At 55.3% G+C, this 17,796-nt stretch overlaps 1 protein-coding gene and 1 long non-coding RNA gene across 2 annotated transcripts in view; one reads left to right on the top strand and one right to left on the bottom strand.

The window, feature by feature from the left end:
• GRIN2D (glutamate ionotropic receptor NMDA type subunit 2D) overlaps positions 1-17,422 on the bottom strand; it is a 32,232-nt gene extending 14,810 nt beyond the window's left edge. The window contains exons 1-9 of the mRNA XM_036099541.2: positions 16,958-17,422; positions 12,692-13,311; positions 8,843-8,957; positions 8,300-8,511; positions 7,855-8,023; positions 7,223-7,376; positions 4,951-5,076; positions 4,550-4,779; positions 2,235-2,395 (exon numbers count right to left, since the gene is read on the bottom strand). Of these exons, the coding sequence (XP_035955434.2) occupies positions 2,235-2,395; positions 4,550-4,779; positions 4,951-5,076; positions 7,223-7,376; positions 7,855-8,023; positions 8,300-8,511; positions 8,843-8,957; positions 12,692-13,311; positions 16,958-17,422 (2,252 nt within the window). The remainder of the gene's footprint in view (positions 1-2,234; positions 2,396-4,549; positions 4,780-4,950; positions 5,077-7,222; positions 7,377-7,854; positions 8,024-8,299; positions 8,512-8,842; positions 8,958-12,691; positions 13,312-16,957) is intronic.
• On the top strand, positions 3,274-12,403 carry LOC118540466 (uncharacterized). The gene is made up of 5 exons (XR_013444428.1): positions 3,274-3,730; positions 4,444-4,612; positions 7,099-7,335; positions 7,792-7,917; positions 10,985-12,403. It is a non-coding gene; the product is annotated as an uncharacterized LOC118540466 (long non-coding RNA).
• Positions 17,423-17,796: the final 374 nt, after the last annotated feature.

Genomic DNA, 17,796 nt, shown 5'->3' with positions numbered 1-17,796 from the left:
GGGTGAAGTGGGGCAGAGAGAAAGAAGAGGTGACTAATGAGAAGGGGCTTTAGTCCTCAGTGTCCAAAATGAGAGGCTTGCGGGGAAAGAAGGCACAGAGAGGACACAGGGAGAGACAGAGATGAGAGACCTTGTGAGCCCCAGGAGTCGAGAGAGAGGAAGTAGAGCCCAAGAGAAAGAAAAGAGGCGAGAAAGAGGCTGCCCGGTGGCACAGTTGCAAACTCCACAAGGGCAGGACTCTGATGGATGGCTTGGCTGGCACAATCTCCATTTGCAACCTCCCCCTCTGCCATTGTCTACAACAGAGCCTGGAAGGCTAACACCCTCAATTTCCCAGCTTCCTTTGCAACTGGGAGTGACCATCCGACACACACTGTGAAATAGCCAGAAGTTCCTCAGAAAGGCATATTTTCCCCAATAAAAAGGCAAGGCCTTGCCAGGAGGAAATCCTCCACTTTTCACTCTTCCTCCTCCTTCTTGCCTGGAACCAAGATATGCAGCACGGCAGGGAAGCAACCATTTTGTGACAATGAGGCAGTCACAATGAGCAAGAAAGTCTAGGCACCAAGGTCAACAGAACAAATACATGGAAAGAGTTTGGATCGTTGATGGTATCTTTGAGCTATTGTGCCAGCCTTGGACTTCTTACTGAGAGAGAAAACGAAACCTCTGTCTGTTTAAGTACTCCTAAGGATCCAGGCGACTTACCTCTTTTATTGACTATTGGTATCCAGTGCAGGAACTGGGCCTGGCACAGAGTTGGTGCTCTTTAAAACATTTAAAAATGAATGAATGACGTTCATGTTCCCACAAAGCCTAGCTTTCTTTTCTGCTACTGGTTCTGAGAGCCTCCCCTGCATCGCAATGCTTACCCAACCATCTTCCTTACAGCCGGTCGATTGGGCTTCTTTTCTTGAAGCTCAACAATTCCAATCAAGACAGAAGGGTAAAAAGGAGTGGCTACTTGAGGGGTGAGCTACTTGGGGAAGGTGATCCAGAGGACATGATAGCCTCCACACTAATTCCTGTCCATCCATTCTCCACTTGTCAGCCAGAGGGGGCATTTGCAAACAGAAATCAGATCACACCCCTCCCCTATTTAGAATCTCCCCTCCTCCTGGCTTCTTGCTGCCCTTCGAAAAAAACCCAACCCTGACCTCAGCCTCAGGGTTCACACCCGTGTCCTACTCTCATCCCTCTAACGTCAGCTCTCTGCCATCCAGCCACATTGGCCTTCTTGCTGTTCCTCCAATAATCCAAGACCACTCCCACCTCAGGCCATTTGCACACCCTATTTCCTCTGCCTGCAAAGCTCTACCTCCACATGTCCACCTGGCTAGCCCTCACCTCCCTCAGGGCTCTGCTCCACTCACCTCCTCCAAGAGGCCCGCCCTGAACACCTTGGTGAATATATCCCAGTTCAGTCATGCCCTGGCTCACCATCACTTTCTGGATCATGCCGATTCTTCCATTTGTCCGTTTTTTATAAATGTCCCACCTCTGGACCCTAAGCTCCCTTGAAAGCAGGGACTCTGGTCTGTTTCTTCACTGCCTGGCATAGACTAGGCGCCAAGAAAATAAATGCGTGTTGAATGAAGAAATCAAGGAGGGACAGGGAGAAAGTTACCGTGCTCAGCTTTGTTATAACCTTGGTCTTGTACTTTGGAGCCTGAACTTAACTTTACCCCCATGATTTGGGAAACTGGAGTTAAAAAGCAAAACAAACAACCTAATCCAAGTATCCATTCCAGTGAGTTCAGATCTAATGATCATAATGAAAATAATAATATAGCAGCAAACATCCACAGCGAGCGAGCACCACTACTACCAAATAATAAACGAACCAATAATAAGAGCTATAATAATCCTCATAACAACCTTATGAGGCAGGTCCTTTTGTTATCCCCATTTTACAGAGGAGGAAACGAAGGCTCAGAGTGGTTGAGTAACTTGCCCAAGGTCACCAAGCCACGGAGAGACAGAGCCAGGGTTTGAACCCCGGCAGTCCAGCTCCGGAATCTGCAACTCCCAGATCTCTGAAGACACATCACAAGGACCCTGGTTCTGGAAGGGGGAGTTCACTCCCACCTTCAATGATCTATGTATGCCCTCCAAGCCGACGCACCCCTAGCTGACCTCTGAGGCTGATGAGTGGCCCCTGGCCCCTCACTCTCTCCCGGCATCCTCAGGGCCCCCGGCGGCCCCCCCACCCCCCAGCCCGAGTCTGCGCTGACCCTGCCTTGAGCTGAGTGAGCGCTTCCTCTACGCGGGGCTGGTTGTACCGCACCATATAACTGTGCATGTCGGGGTAGTTGCTGCGGATGTTCTTCTCCGTGGACCCGTTGGGCACCGTCCCAAACTTCAGGGGCGGGTACTGCTCCTGGGGCCGCTGGAACTGGGGCAGAATGGGAAGTTATTAGGGCGCCCCCCTGGGGCCATCTGGGTCAAGAATAGCCTTGACCCAGATGCTCTGTTCTGGGGGACACCTGCCAACTGGCAGGCACCCCAGCCCAGAAGTGTTGCTCCAACTTGCTCACCGTGACCCTTTTCTGCTTCCACCTGGCAGATCCATCTGCAGACAGCCACACGTATGCATGCAGACATGTACACACATATATATGTATACACAGTCGGGAGTAATATTGAGATATTTAACACCCGGCATGGCCTGAGCATGGTCCAATCTGAAAAGACACTGGCTACAGAGTTCATTGGAGAAGGGTCGCAGACGCCTCTGATGGGCCAGGCATTAACCCTTAACTTGCTGGATCACGGGAAGTCCCAGGGGCAGGGGTTGGCACGGCGGGGGCTGGAGGCAATTGCTAATTACCAATCCATTCAGAAATAGTTCACTCTTTTTTTTTTTTTTTTTTTTTAAGAGAGACACAGAGAGAACTCGTGCATGTGCAAGCCCGGGGGGAGGGGGGTAGGGGCAGAGGGAAAGAGAGAATCCTAAACAGACTCCATGCTCAGCATAAGCCCAATGCGGGGCTTGATCTCACAACTCTGAGATCATGACCTGAGCTGAAATCAAGAGTCAGATGCTTAACCGACTGAGCCACCCAGGCGCCCCAAAAGTTTACTCTTTTAACAGCAGACATGGCCATATCGGTGTGGGCTGGCTCAATGTCAAGTGTGTATATGACTAAAACAAAGATGCAGACATATTTTCTATCCTATTCCATTAAAAAAAAAAAAAAATACTTGTCAGGATGCCTGAGTGGCTCAGTCAGTTAAACATTGGCCTTTGGCTCAGGTCATGATCCCAGGGTCCTGGGATTGAGTCCCGAATTGGGTTCCTTGCTCAGTGGGGAGCCTGCTTCTCCCTCTGCCCACCGCTCCCCCTGCTTGTATGCACTCTCTCTCTGACAAATAAATAAAGAAATAAAATCTTTTAAAAAAAATGCCTGTTGCAATCCACTGAACTGACTTCTCAACCTTTCTTTTTTTTTTTTTTTTGACAGAGAGACACAGCGGGAGAGGGAACACAAGCAGGGGGAGTAGGAGAGGGAGAAGCAGGCTTCCCACGGAGCAGGGGGCCTGATGTGGGGCTTGATCCCAGGACCCTGGGATCATGACCTGAGCAGAAGGCAGACGCTTAACGACTGAGCCACCCAGGCGCCCCTGATTTCTCAACCTTCTAATAGGTCATGATACCCAGTTAACCATTTTAGTCTCAAAGAGTGGTCTGCAAACCACCAGTCCCTGAACAAACTGTGGTCTGGATGACGTAAGTATAGAAATCGAGAGAATAAGCACTTAGAGCAATTTTTTTTAAAGATTTTTTTTAATTTGTTTATTTTTAAAGTAAACTCTACACCCAATGTGGGACTCGAACTTACGACCCCGAGATCAAGAGTCGCATGTTCTACTGACTGAGCCAGCCAGGCGCTGCGCATTTATTTATTTATTTATTTTTTAAGATTTTATTTATTTAGTTGACAGAGAGATAGAGAGAGAGCACGAATAGGCAGAGAGGCAGGCAGAGGGAGAGGGAGAAGCAGACTCTCCACTGAGCAGGGAGCCCGACGTGGGGCTCGATCCCAGGACCCTGGGATCATGATCTGAGCCGAAGGCAGCCCCGCTTAACCGACTGAGCCACCCAGGTGCCCCAGGCGCTGTGCATTTAGAGCAATCTGACAGAATAATTTTTATGTCTGTTGAAACCACATAAAAATTTGGGTTTGAATTGCGCATGTCTTGGTTTTCAATTTTATGTTTCTCTTCTCATAATTCATTTCTATCGTATTTTACAAAAGCATTGATCTCCATTGGAGGAAGTTCAGAGATTAGCCCTTCATCCCACTTTGAGAGAAGCACTATCCCAAATGGGATATCCCATTTGGCACTACTGCCCCCCCCCCGCCCAGGACGTTTGGGGTCACTCTCTTCTCCTGGGAATATTTAAATAGTTCATTGTGAAACATAACCTTTCTCTTCCAGAACATTCTATTCTACCATTTTGGAATTCTCTTCTGACCTCCCATGTGCCAAATTCTGGCCTGACCTCCAGCCCCAGCCAGCTCCCCGTCTCCCCGAACACACACACCTTTCGATCGCTGAGCCCAGACACGGTGTCCACGTACTCCTCCTGGATCATGAAGGCGGCCAGGTTGGCTGTGTAGCTGGCGAGGAAGATGACGGCGAAGAAGGCCCACACCAGCACCATGATTTTGCTGGTGGTCCCCCGGGGGTTCTCCACGGGCACCGAGTTATTGAACACCAGGGCCCAGAGCAGCCAGATGGATTTCCCAATGGTGAAGGTTGAGCCGCCAGGCCCTGCAGGGGGCCAGGAGGGGGATATGGACCCCAAATCCCTTCTACTCCATGAGGGAGCAGAAAGAACTATGATTCCCAGCAGCCCCCAATGCCTCTACCCCAGGGGCCGTTGGGAAATGTAGTTCTATCTGTGGTCCGGGTGCTCTGAGGTGATGGAAGAAGGGGACTCACGCTTGCCCGTGGCCAAGCTGCGGTTGTAGCCGACGGGACTGAGGTACTCGAAGATGAAAACGGTGACGGCGACCACAGTGAGGCACATGACGAACATCATCACCCACACGGCAGGGCTGTAGGGCTCTGGGGGCAAGGGGGTAGGGGGTCATGGCTCCGCCAAGCAAAGGACTGCGGGGACCACAGACACGTGACCAAGGTGCAATCGCAGCCTGGGCCTTGTCCTACTCTGTCCCCTTCCCAGGCTCCCCATCGCGGGGACAGCCTCATTGCCCACCCAGACCCCTGGGAGACAGTCTCTCTCAAAGAGAGCCAACTCAACCATTTCTGTGGTTTCAGTCACCAGATATATCCTAAATGTTTCCTGAGCCCCAGACCCGAGTCTCCCCCCCCGGCAGCTCACCATGTTCCACACTGAGGCCAGCACTGACGCCCAGGCTCCCCATCCTGGGAGCCCCACCTTCCATCCAGTCACAGCCCACCCCCCCATTTGTAGCCTCGCCCCCTCCTTCCCGCCCTCCCCCTCACCAGCCACAGCCTGTCCCCCCCCTCCCTGGCCTGATCACTTTCTCAAGAACGCACTGCTTTAACAGGCCAACTGACAGTTTCAGAGTGAGCCTCACCCTCTCTGCCTTGTCTCCACCGCTCCCCTGCCAGGGGCACCACCCTGACCCATTGACCAGACACGCTCGCATCCATGTGTCTCCTCCTCACACTGCCGCTGGGAGTTCACTGACAATAAACCCAAATCACCACTTCCTTGAGATTCCTACCAGGTGATCTGCCCTCCCTGGGCCAAGCGCAAGCGGTCACAGCAGGGTCACCGCCCCAGACTGTCACTGCGGCATCTGGGGACAGTCCTGTTGCCTCTGCTGGGCAACGTGGTGGGGCATAAATATGACCTTGTCACTTCCCTGCTGAAGGCAGGGGCCCCATGTGGCACATCTCAGGGTGCCCTGCAGAGACCTTGGTGCCACAGAGATGCTCTCAGCGAAATATACAGAAACCAAACGCAAAGGAAGAGATGTCCCTTCTCCCAGCCTCCCACTCCCAGGAGCTTTGCCCAGACTTCAGAGAGCAAGAGGGAACTGACGTGAACGGCTGCCCTTGGCCTGATGTGCACTTTTCCTTCTCTTGTCACCAAGTTCAGTGAGATCCCTACCCGATCCAGCTCACGGCCACCAACCCAATGGGGGCCAGCTTCCTAACCACACCCCCAACCCTGGTTACTCGCCTCACCCTTCCTATCCCACACCCATCTCCCTATCCCACACCCATCTCCTATCCCACACCCACCTCCTCTCTGCACGGACCTCTGCCTTCTCATGGGCCTCCTGCCCCCACTGTCTCCGGTGGGATATTTTTAAAAGCCTAGATCTGATCATATATCCCCTCCCCCACCATCTACAGCTAAAACCTTGGCCACTGCCATAAGAGTAAAACCCAACTTTCCTACCAGAGCCACCAAGGCCCTGCATCTCCCCCCCCATGTCCCCACCCCCCAATTCTCTCTCAGCCCTTGTTTCTCACACCCTCATGATCACTCACTGCCCCCTCCAGCCACACAGACTTCCAGCCATTTTCCCAAATACTCCACACACATTCCTGCCTTGGGGTCTTTGCCCTTGCTGTTCCCTCTGCCTGGAATGGTTCTCAGGCCCAATCTCCAAAGGGGCCTTCCTGCCCTCCCCTGGCAGCACCAATCCCATTCCTCTCCACCTCCCACCCTGGCTTAATTTCTCATACTATTCATCACCACCTGAAATGATCTTGTCCACGTATCGCCTTAAGAGATTATTTTCTGTCTTCCCCACAAGGCCAAGAGCTCTTAGAGGACAGGGGCTTGTGTGCGGGGCCCAGAGCCTGGCACATGATAGGTGCTCAGTAAACACTGAGAAGTGAGTGGAGCACTTACCATGTTCCACTACCATGCTAATCTCTTTTCCTCATCTCATATATAGGGGAAGACTTGGGGTTTGTGGGGCCTGAGGCTTATACAATGTGGAGGGTTGTCTTTAAGAAAAAAAGAACACAAAATTATGAATACAAGAATACAAGGTACAGGGCCTTGAAGAGAATGTGCGAGAGAAGGTTCCTGAAGCTCAGTTTCCTTGGCCTCATGGTAAAATGGCTTCTCCCATTTTACAGATTGGGAAACCTAAGGTCAGAAGTGATGCCACCTCACCAGTCACACCGCGGGGACAGGCAATGCCAGGATGGGAAGTGGGCACACAGCTGCCCCAGTGTTGCCGTCCCGGGGGCCCGGGCTCACCGAGGAAGGCTGAGGGGGACACGGTGCCGTTGCTGCGCGCCACCATGACGCTGATGCCCGTCTCCACGAAGGGCACAGAAAAGTCCACGATCTCGGACCGCTCCTCGTTGATGGTGAGGGAGCCGATGGCCATGTCCGCGCGCTGGTAGAACACCTGGGGTGAGGGCGAGAGGGGGTGAAGGAACCTGGCTGGCTCAAGCGCATAGAGGAGGATGGTGGGCAAGACCTGCCCCAGGAGACCAGTGACAGGGTGAGAGAGAGGCTAGGAGGGTGGCGGGGTGGCGGAGGGGGACGCAGAGTCGGGCAGGAAAGGAGGAGGTGAAAGTCGGGGAGCAGGGGTTGGAAGAGGTCGCCCCGGGCCCGGTCATGCTCCCAGAACAAGCTCTCTGGATTTGGGCTCCGTTCTCTCGGCCCCGCCCCCTTCGTTTAGGAGGGCCACCCTCCTGGCCCCGCCCCCTCCACTCCACAGGTCCCTCCTTGTGGCCCCGCCCCTCAGCCAAGGCAGGTCTTGGGGTGGCCACGCCCCCTCAAAGCCCGGGCTTCATCTCCTTTTGGCCACGCCCCTCCAGCCCGAGAGCTCCGGCGCCGTGGCCCCGCCCCAGCCCGCCTCCTCCCATCCGGGGTCGCCCCACCTCGCCGATCATGCCGTTCCAGACGCCGTCGATCTTCTTCCCGTGCTTGCCGTTGGTGACCAGGTAGAGGTCGTAGCTGAAGCCGATGGTCTGCGCCAGCCGCTTCAGAATGTCGATGCAGAAGCCCTTGCAGCACCGCTTTTCCGGGCGGGGGGCGTCCGGAGGAGGGCTGCGGGGAGCGAGCAGGCTTGGGGATGCTGGGGACCCCCCCCACTTCAGACTCTCCCATGAGATGAGGGTATGGAGGGAGAGACAAGAAGCAGCTAAAACTATGGTTAGCGCTTTCTGGGGAAACTGAGGCTCAAAGGAGTTCCGTGACTTGTCCAAGGTGACTAAACTGGAGGGCTCTGTGGGTTCTGAGTTCCAAGGAAGGAGGGGCCGGGGGCCAGGACTGCTAGGCTTCAGGGGGTTTGGAAGCCGGAACTCCTGGAGCCGCGGCTGTCACCTGTGGGTGCGGTTGAGCTGGCTCCGGCAAGGCACGGAGTCTCGGATGCAAGTGCCGCTGATGGGGTCGGCGGGCTCCACAATGACAAAGGGCCTCTCCTCCAGCGTGGCCACAGTGAGGTGCTGCGTGTCATCCACTGGCTGCAGGAAGCGGCCGTAGCGGGACCACAGCGGGTACTTTAGGCGGAGAGTCTGCTGCTCCCAGCTGCCCACCTTGGCCAAGAGAAGGGGATTCAGGCTCCGGGGCGGGGACTTTGCAGGATGTCCTGGCCATTGTGGCCCTCCTTCCTCAGAACCCCGGGCTCCCAGCTCCTTCTCCCTTAGATCCAGGAGTCTAGGCCCCATTTTCCCCCTCCCCTTAGAACCCACGGGTCTGGGCTCCCACTTATTTCTCCCAGGACCTAGAAGCCCGGGCTCCTTCCTCCCTCAGAGGCCAGAGTCCTCATCTCTGTCAGGACCTAGGTGTCTGGGTCCCCACACCCTCTCCCTCAGTACCTGGGACTCCAGGCCCTCTCCTGTGCCTGAGGTTGGGGCTGGGACTCACCACCTCCCAAGTCCTATCTCTGGTGAGGGAGATGACCACCAGAGAGGGGTTCACCAAGAAGCCATCCTCATTGAAGGAATAATCCCGGTTATCCCAGGTAATATTCATGAAGTACCTGCCCAGGAAGAAGGGAGGGGACATGTGGGTACCTGGACTGGACCTAAGTGGCTGAAGGCAGAGATAATCCCCTTTCTACTGACCAGCCCCGGCCCCTAGCTGGAATCTCTCCCCCAAGATCCTGAACACCCAAATATTCCTCTTCTTTGTTCAGCCATCTCTGCTCGCTACGCAGCACCTCCTGAACAGGGTCGTGGACCCTCAGCTTGAGTTTGAGGTCCTCTTAGAGACCTTATATGTTCTGGCCCCATCTGCCTGTGCAGCCCCATCTCTGATCTCTTCCTCCCCTCAAACTCCTTCCACCCCAAGCCCTTTCTGTACCCCACCAACACTGAATGCAAAGTGTCCCCGAAACGTATCACATGGTTTCCTATTTCTTGACCATTGTAGGTGCTGTGCTTTCTGCCTGGAAAATGCTTTTCTGTCCCTTCTCACCCTGATTGATTCTTATGTCTTCAAGATTCAGCTCAAGTGTCCCTTCCTCTGGGAAAAGCCCCAGAAGGTCTCTGGACTCCCAGATAATCTTCACGATGCAATGGTACATGTACCATGAATGCCTGTCCCCAGGCCCCGGTCACTGTACTGGACACTCAATTGCGATCCTTACCTCCTCACTCCCCCCCACCCCACCACCGTCCGCAAGTGCCACCTTCCCGCCCCCAGGATCTCTCCATGTCATCCCTCCTCTCCATCTCCACAGACCCCCTGGACCCCAGCCCCAGCCTCTTGCCTGGTCCCCAACCTCCATTTTCTCTCCTCCAGTCTGTTCCACACTCCACCTCAGAGGCGTCTTTCTGTATGCAAAACTGACTCCACTCCTTTCCTGCTCACAACCCACCCATGGCTCCCCAGTGCTCCAGAACAAAGTCCAGCCTCTCAACTTGGTATTTGAGGCCCTTGTGGCCTGGCCCCATCTACCCCCACCCCCAGCCTCATCACCCCCAATCCCAATTCTCCTACCTTCATCCCCTCTGAGCTGTTGTGGTCCCAACCTGCCTGAGTTTTTCTCCCCTCTGGGCCTTTGCACGATGCTGTTCCCCCTGCCTGGAATACTCACTATTTTTGGAGAACTCCTAACCGCTCTTAGAATCAAATCCAAACCCCTTAGCCTGGCCAAAATGCCCTACATGAGCTTGGGCCTACACGGGCCTCGCTTGCTTCTCCATAATACCCTGTCCCCCCGCCTTGCTCACTAAGCTCCAGTCACAGTGGCTTTGTTTCAGGCTCCCAAATAGGCAATTCCAGCCCGAGCGAGCGACTCTGCACCTGCTGTCCCCCCTCCCTTCTCCTCATTCAGATCTTCGAACAGTTGGCTCTTTTTCTTTGCCCATTTTTTTTTCTCACCTCCAAATTTCACCTACTCCGAAAGACCTTTCCAGACGACCTCACCTAACCTAACACCCTGGGCATTTCTTATCACATTCTACCTGTTTTGATCACCTGCTGGTATTTCTTCTTCTTTATCTTGTTTGTTCACTGTTTGTCTCCCCTATGAGACTGTCGGCTCTATGAGAGCAGGGACCTTGTTCAACACCATGTACCCTTGTGCCCAAAGCAGTGCTTGGCACATAGCAGACTCTCATAAAGACTCATTCAATAAATGAATGAATGAGCCATTCATCCGTCAGGTCTCAGCTCCGATGTCTCCTCCTCTTGGAGACCTCCCTGACCCCGTAGGCTGACCCGTGACTGAGTAGCCTAGTTTGGAAGGCTGATTGGGGCCAGTGAAATTCGTCTTTTGGGAAGACGTTGGCTGTGAGAATTGGGGGTGGTGGGGATGGGTGGAAGACAGGATGGGATGAAATTACGAATATCAGCAGAGAGCAGAAATTCTGGTAAAGAGTGAGTGCTAAGAGAAGAATTGGACAGACTCGGAATGGCAGGACAGAGACGGGGGTGGGGAGAGTAAGAGGGAGACAATCAAAAAGAGATGAAAGAGTAGCTGGTCCCCAGGCTTGGCCTCAATTCCCGGCGTCTGGGTTTCTGTGCGTGTTTATCTTCCCAATAAACCCCATTTTCCCTTAGGAAACTTGAATGAGACTCTGCTTCGGGCAACCAGAAACATCCTGGAGCAGACAGTACTCCTGCTGGTGCTCCCACAATGCCCGAGGCCACCTCCATGATTGCCAGCATCACACTGTGTTGTCATTATCCTGTCCCTGTCTGCCACCCCTACAGGACCCTGTGTTCTTTTAAGAGAAGTCCACGGTCTTATTCATCTCCGTGTTCCCAGCGCCCAGCATGAGTCCTAGTTCCTAGCGGGCGCTCAGTAAGTATTTATGAACGAGGGATGCTTTTTCTCACCCTCTTGTCCCCAGATCCTGTCCCCCAAGTCACCGATTCTCAATTCTCCTCCCCTCGCTTTTCTTCTCCACCGGTCACCTGTTTAAGCTCAGCTCGTCCTCATTTCGGGCTTAAAGGCCTCTCCCTCCACGGTTCCGTCCCCAAACTCATCAATTTCTTACTGCCAACGCTTCCTACGGTGGCGATGCTGTTTCCCACCAAACCCTGTTCTCTTCTAAAAGCCCTGAGCGTAAGCCGGGCACACACCTGGAATCCGCACTTCCCAGTCCTCGGTGCCGCTAGCCCAGGCCCCATGCAGGTGAGACCTTCAGACTCTTAACAATCGGTACAGCGCAAGCGCTAGCCAATCAGAATCGACGTCTAACCAATTTGCACGCGACGCGCCTGTAAACATCCAATAAGGCAGCCCTGGCCGCCCCACGCCATCCCCGCTGTCTCACCTGCCCCGAAGGAAATTGCTTGCTCCCCACTTTATCTCTCTCCCGCTTCCTCAGACGTGCGGCCGACCCCGCTTCGACCGACCGCGCAAAGGTGGCGGAGCAACGAGGTGGGAGGGTCCTGGGTCCCTGACTGATCACGTGGAGCAACAGAGCCTCCTGAAGACTCATTTCTGGATTTTTTTTTTTTTTTGAAGATTTTCTTTTTAAGTGATCTGGGGGCGCCCTGGGTGGCTCAGTCGGTTAAGCGTCTGCATTCGGCTCAGGTCATGATCCCAGAGTCCTGGGATCGAGCTCCGCAGCGGGCTCCTTGCTTGGTGGGGAGCCTGCTTCTCCCTCTGCCTGCCGCCCCCCCCCCCCGCCCCGCTTGTGCTCTCTCTCTCCCTCTAATACATAAATAAAATCTTTTTTTTTTTAAGTGATCTCTACACCCCCACGTGGGATACGAACTCACAACCCCGAGTTGGAGAGTTGCACGCTCCACAGACTGAGTCAGCCAGGGGGCCCTCATTTCCAGATTGTTAAGTGAGGAAGAACAACTTCTATCTCGTTCTGGCCGCTGAATTACTGGGTCATTTTGTTACTGAAATTCAGCTTATACTTTAGGGAATTTCATCATACCTGAGGTGCCATCGAGTATAGGGTGTATCTCTAGTTTTATGCACCACAAAGAAAGAAAAAAGTGCTGCCGATTACACCATGATAAGCCATCAATCGTACGGTATATCTTGATTTCTAAGACATTAAACTGTGGGAAAAAATTCGTCTTAAAATCAGGAAATATCGTAACACACTCACTGTGTCTTGGGTGCTTTTTCCCAATTACCTGATTTAACCCCAGGCAGGAGACCCAAGTATATCCATTTTACAGAAAAGTACACTGAGGCTCTGAGAGGGGACGTGACCCATTTGAGGCTGCTCAGTCAGTGAGTACCCCAGGCAGTCAGGCTCTGGAGCCTTCCCACAGCCCTCCTACACCAACCCCACTCACCTATGCAGACTCTCCCCTCTGTGGGTGCGGTTCTGGGCACGGCAGTCATGGCCGAGCTCGGGCAGGAAGCCATAGTCACGCAGCAGAGCCTGGGCACCTCTGGCCACGACGGCCACACCAGCGGCCACACGCCGGGCCAGGTCATCCCGCCAGCCAGCCGAGCGCACTGCAAACAGCCCGGCAGGCAGTGGGGCGCCTCCTGGCAGAAGAGGGGGCTCTCCAGGGGCGCCTGAGCCTCCGCCTCCAGCCAGCTGGGGTCCCACCATGAACCAGACGTAGCCAGGCCCCGTGAGGCCAGCCTCCTCAGCTGCCCGGAACACGGGCTCGGCTTCTTCCCGGGCACAGAAGAGCAGGCGGATCTGCGCGCTGACGCTGCGGAGCTGGGCACCCAGCACAGCCTCGCCTGCTCCAGGGTCCAGCGTCAGTGCCCCGCGGTGCTCCCAGCCCACCATGCTGCCATCAGTCAGCACCTCGATGTAGGACAGGAAGGCCCGGTGGCCGGGGGCACGCGTGGTCACCGCTACAAAGGATGTCCAGTCGTACTCCTCCAGCACCTCAAAGATGACCTGGAGCTGCTGCTCTGTGGAGGAGCCCAGCTGCAGGAAGGTGGAGCCCTTCTCCTGCGGGGGAGGAGGAGGATGTCAAGCCTCTGGATGTGGAGACCACAGCTCCCAGCAACCAGTAGGGGCCTTCAGTTCCCAGTGGTCAAGACAGATCTCATCTCCCAGCAACTGATGAGGGCATCCCAGCTCCCAGTGGCCACCAGTATGTCACAGCTCTCAATATGGCAACTGACTAGCTGTTCACCAAACCCCTCTCCTTTCCCTGCTGGTGCACAGAGCTAGGTCTGGGTTAGGTTTTGCCATGTGGCTGAGTTCTAGACTCATCCGGAAAAGCTCTCCCCCATGCACCTTACTCTCTTCCCTGTCTGAGAACAGATGCAGAGGCCCCAGAAGAGAACTCCGAAGTCCTAGGGGATTACAGAGCCATAAGAGGGAGGAGACTGAGTCCCTGAGTCGTCACTTGGAGGAGAACCACCTCTTGTCAGGAACACCTGTTTGGATTTTATATGAGTGAGAAACAACCTTCTATTGGGTTGAGCCACTGAGATGTGGGGGTTTATCTGTTATAGCAGCTAACATTACCCTAGAACACACACAGCATCCAGGGAGGGAACTACAGTCCCCAGCATCCACTGGGAGGGACTACATTTCCCAGCATGCAACGAGGGTGCCGAAGATACCGTCTCTCCCAGCAGGAAGCAGCTTTGCTGAGTGGATTTGCCCTTCTCTGGTCTTCCTCCTGCCTCCCTGACTTCTCCTTCTGTCAGAATTTTAAACACAGAAGTGCTCTAGTGTTCTCTTCTCTGTCCTCCCTCCTTGGTGCTCTCATCTAGACCCATGTGTTTAAATACTGTCTTCTGCGCCATCCAATATGGTAGCCAGTAGCCACCCATTTAAATTAATTAAAATTAAATAACATTTAGTTCCCGGGCTGCACTAACAACATGTCCAGTGCTCAAGAGCCACACGTGGCTAGTGGCCATCATACTGGACAGAGCAGATATAGACCATCTTCCTCATTGCAGAAAGTTCTATTGCCCTGCACTGAATATGTTAATGGCTCCTCTCCAGTCACTGTACCTTTCTCATGAACTCTGGACAGACCTATCCCCCTTTCTACTCAACATCTCCTCTTGGATTTCCAAGAGGCATCTCAAAATTAGCATGTCAAAAACAGAATTCTCCATCTACCCACCCCCCCCCCAACCCAGCCTCAAACCTCTTCCCCGTCTTCCTTTCCTTATTCACCCAGCTGCTCGGCTCCCAAGGCTAAATCATCCTTTCCCTCTCTTTCCCTCACCCCCAATCCAGGCCATCTTCTAGTCTTCTCGGCTCTCTGTTCAAAACATAACCCCATTCCTCACTACTGCCCCATCACAACCCTCATTGACCACTGTCTTGCTTAGACAAGTGTAACAGCTTCCTGACCCCTCTCTGCTAACATTTTTGCATCTTCCAGTCCATTCTCCATCAGCAGCCAAATTCATCTTTTCAAAATATTAATTGGATCACATCCCTTCTTGGTTGAAAACCTTCCAATACTTCTACATTAGAGTCAAAGCCAAAGTCCTCACTTTGGCCCACAGGCCCTGCATGAACTGGCCCTCGTTGCCTCTCTGACCTCATCTCCCACCACCCCCACCTCTCTGTTCTTCCTCAAACACATCAAGTTCCTTCCAGCTTCAAGGGCTTGGCCCTTTGCTGTTGCCTCTCGCGGGGACACTCTCCCCTAGCTCCTCCATGCTGGACCTACCACTCCCCATTCCTCCAGTCCAGCTCAGTTGCCACCTCCTCGGGGAGGCCTCTCCTGACTGCCATCCTACCCTTCCTCCAGGACAGATTTCACGATCTGTTATTTGCTTTCTGTCTCCCCATTAGAATGCAGGCTCCATTAAGAGCAGGGATCCTGTCTTTTTTTTTTTTTTTTTTCCTTTTCACAACTGTATTCCACGGAACCTAAAACAGACCCGGCACAGAGTCAGCCCTCAGTGAGAAGAGGAAATGGACTTTCTTCCTAGGTGTGTGCCTGTGGTTATGTGTGTAGGAGATAGGGCAGTTGTCCTGAGCGGATGAGGTCTCCCAGCATGCAATGAGAATCCCGAGAGGAACTCATCCTTGGCAAGTGGAGATATGCTGAGGGGACCACTTTCCCAGCATTCCATGGAGGCACCATGGCCCTGTGAGGACCCCTCTTTCTTCCATCCAGAGATACTAGAGGGACTACATTTCCCAAAAGGCAACGAGTGTACACTAAGCGGGCCACAGTTCCCAGGTGACAATAAACAGTGGCCCACACTTCTCAGCAGCAATGGAGGCAAGAGGAATCACATCTCTCGGTAGGCCACAAAGGCGGCAGCCACGGAGTAATAAGTCCACCTCGAAAGTGATCGGCTTGCATATCTCTGGACAACTCCTGTCTAAAAGAAGAAAGTTGGCCAGAGGCCCTTCCCAGAATGCTCTGGACAGCAGAGAACTACGAGTCCCAGGATGTAACTGTGACCTAGTCACGAAGCACCCGAAGCCACCGGCCCTCACAGCAGGGAACAGGTGGGGACTTGGGCTTCACCCACTCAGATGGCCCCATCGGCCCTAGTACCACCTCGGTTACACTGGCTCCACCCCTAAACAGGCCATGCCCCTTCCCAGGCACCTCCTCCTAGCCTGTCCCTTCTCCTTCTCAGCGCGTACACCAGGCTTGGTCCAATTCTTCCCTTTTCTACCAGAAGTCCACTCCAGCTGGTGCCCTCGGGCGGCAGGCCTCTTTCCAGGCCACAGCCGGCTCCAGCCTCTTGCCCGCTCTCTCCTGCAGGCTCCTGGGTTTGACTTCTCATTGGCTGGGCCTGCCTTTCTGGTGGGCCTTCATCCTCCCAGGCCCACCCTCCAGATTCTCGCTTTCCACGCCTTACAACTGGGGCATGCCTCTGCCCAAACCCCACTCCCGGGGCTGTTTCCCACTTTAGACCCCGCCCCTTTAGTCCAGAGCGTAGGCCCTGCCGTCTTCCTGACCTCCCTCTGCACCACCTCACCAGCTAGCTCTCCCCTTCCCTGACTGCCCTCGCCCCACTTCCTGGCTGCATGGTTCTGCCCTTCCCCAGTCCATCTACGACCCCTCCCCTTCTGCCACTCCTCCTTTCACCAGAAGGCTCCGTCCTCCTACCTAGACTTCTAGAGCCCTTGCTCAGCTGGCCGAAACCCTCCCTGTCCCTCAGTACCCTGACCTCCGCGTACCCTCTTTCTTGGCCCTCTCCCTGCCTTCCTGGCTCCTGGCTCCTCACCAGACCTCACCCCTTCCTAAACCCCATTCCTTTCCAACTGACTCCTCCCTTGCTGATCCCCAGATCCCACTCCACCCTCAGAGCAGGCCACCTCTGGCGGGTCCCTTTTTGTTCCCAGTCCCCGCCCCTCGCTGCCCTTCCCCGCTTCTTCTCCAGATTCCATTCCCTCCCCTGACTCCCTCCTCCCGCAGACCCTCAACGCTCCGCATACTCTGACCATGACTGGCCTCTCTCTCACCCTGCTCCTAGGTCAGTCCCCAGGCAGGCCCCCAGGCTCCGCTCAGCCTATAGGCCACGCCCCCCAAGTCAGCCCCGCCCCTCACCTAGCCCCGACCCTACCTTCCGGCCCCACTCCGTCCCAGATGCGGACCCTCAGGCTTGGCCCCGCCCCCCCGCGGCCGGCCCCGCCCCCCGCAGGTCGCGCGCACCTTGGGCGTGAGCACGAGCGCGGCGCCGCCGTGCACGGCCACGATGGGCAGCGAGGTCTGCGCCGACAGGAAGTCGAGGATGGGCGCGACGGCGGGCGCGCGCGAGTCGTCCTCGAACACGACGCCGTGCACGCGCAGCCCCGACAGCAGGTCGCAGAGCTGCAGCACCAGGCTGCGCGGGTCCGAGCCGTTGAGCACCAGCGCCACCGGTCGCACGTCCAGGCCCGGGCTGCGCACGGCCGCCGCCACGGCCGGGCCCAGGCGCGCCGCCTCGGTCGTGTACGCGGGCCCCGAGAACACGAGCGCCACGTTGAGCGGCCGCGCCCCGCCGGGGCCCCCGCCGGGCCCGGCGGCCCCGCCCGGTCCCGGCGCCTCCTCCGGGAACGGGCTGGCGCAGGCCAGCGCCAGCAGCAGCAGCATCTTAGCGGGGCCCCGAGGGCCGCGGGGGCCACCGGCGCCGCGCATCGCCTGCGGGCCCCTCCGGGCGGCCTCTGACACGGGACACGGGAGAGCGGGCGCACAGAGCCGGGGAGACCCCGGGAGCGGAGAGGGACACAAAGGAGAGGAAGACCCAGAGATGGGGAGACAGAGACGGGGGACAAGATATAGAGAGACACGGACAGGAGGAGATACAGGGAGGGAGAGACTCAGAGATAGGGAGGAGAGGGAAAGGTTGCGATATAGAGACAGGGAGCCACAGAGAGACACACAGGCAAAGGGAGAGACAGAGACAGAGAGAGCGAGGCAAAGGGAGAGACACAGAGACAGGGAAAGTGGAGGTGGGTAATGGGGACAGAGAAGATGCAGAGATCGGGAAAAGAGAGAGACAAGGCAGGAAT

Source organism: Halichoerus grypus, chromosome 15 (genome assembly GCF_964656455.1).
Source record: "Halichoerus grypus chromosome 15, mHalGry1.hap1.1, whole genome shotgun sequence".
Lineage (NCBI taxonomy): Eukaryota > Metazoa > Chordata > Mammalia > Carnivora > Phocidae > Halichoerus > Halichoerus grypus.
Note: the sequence above shows the minus strand (reverse complement) of the source record. Positions and strands in the feature narration are given on the sequence as shown.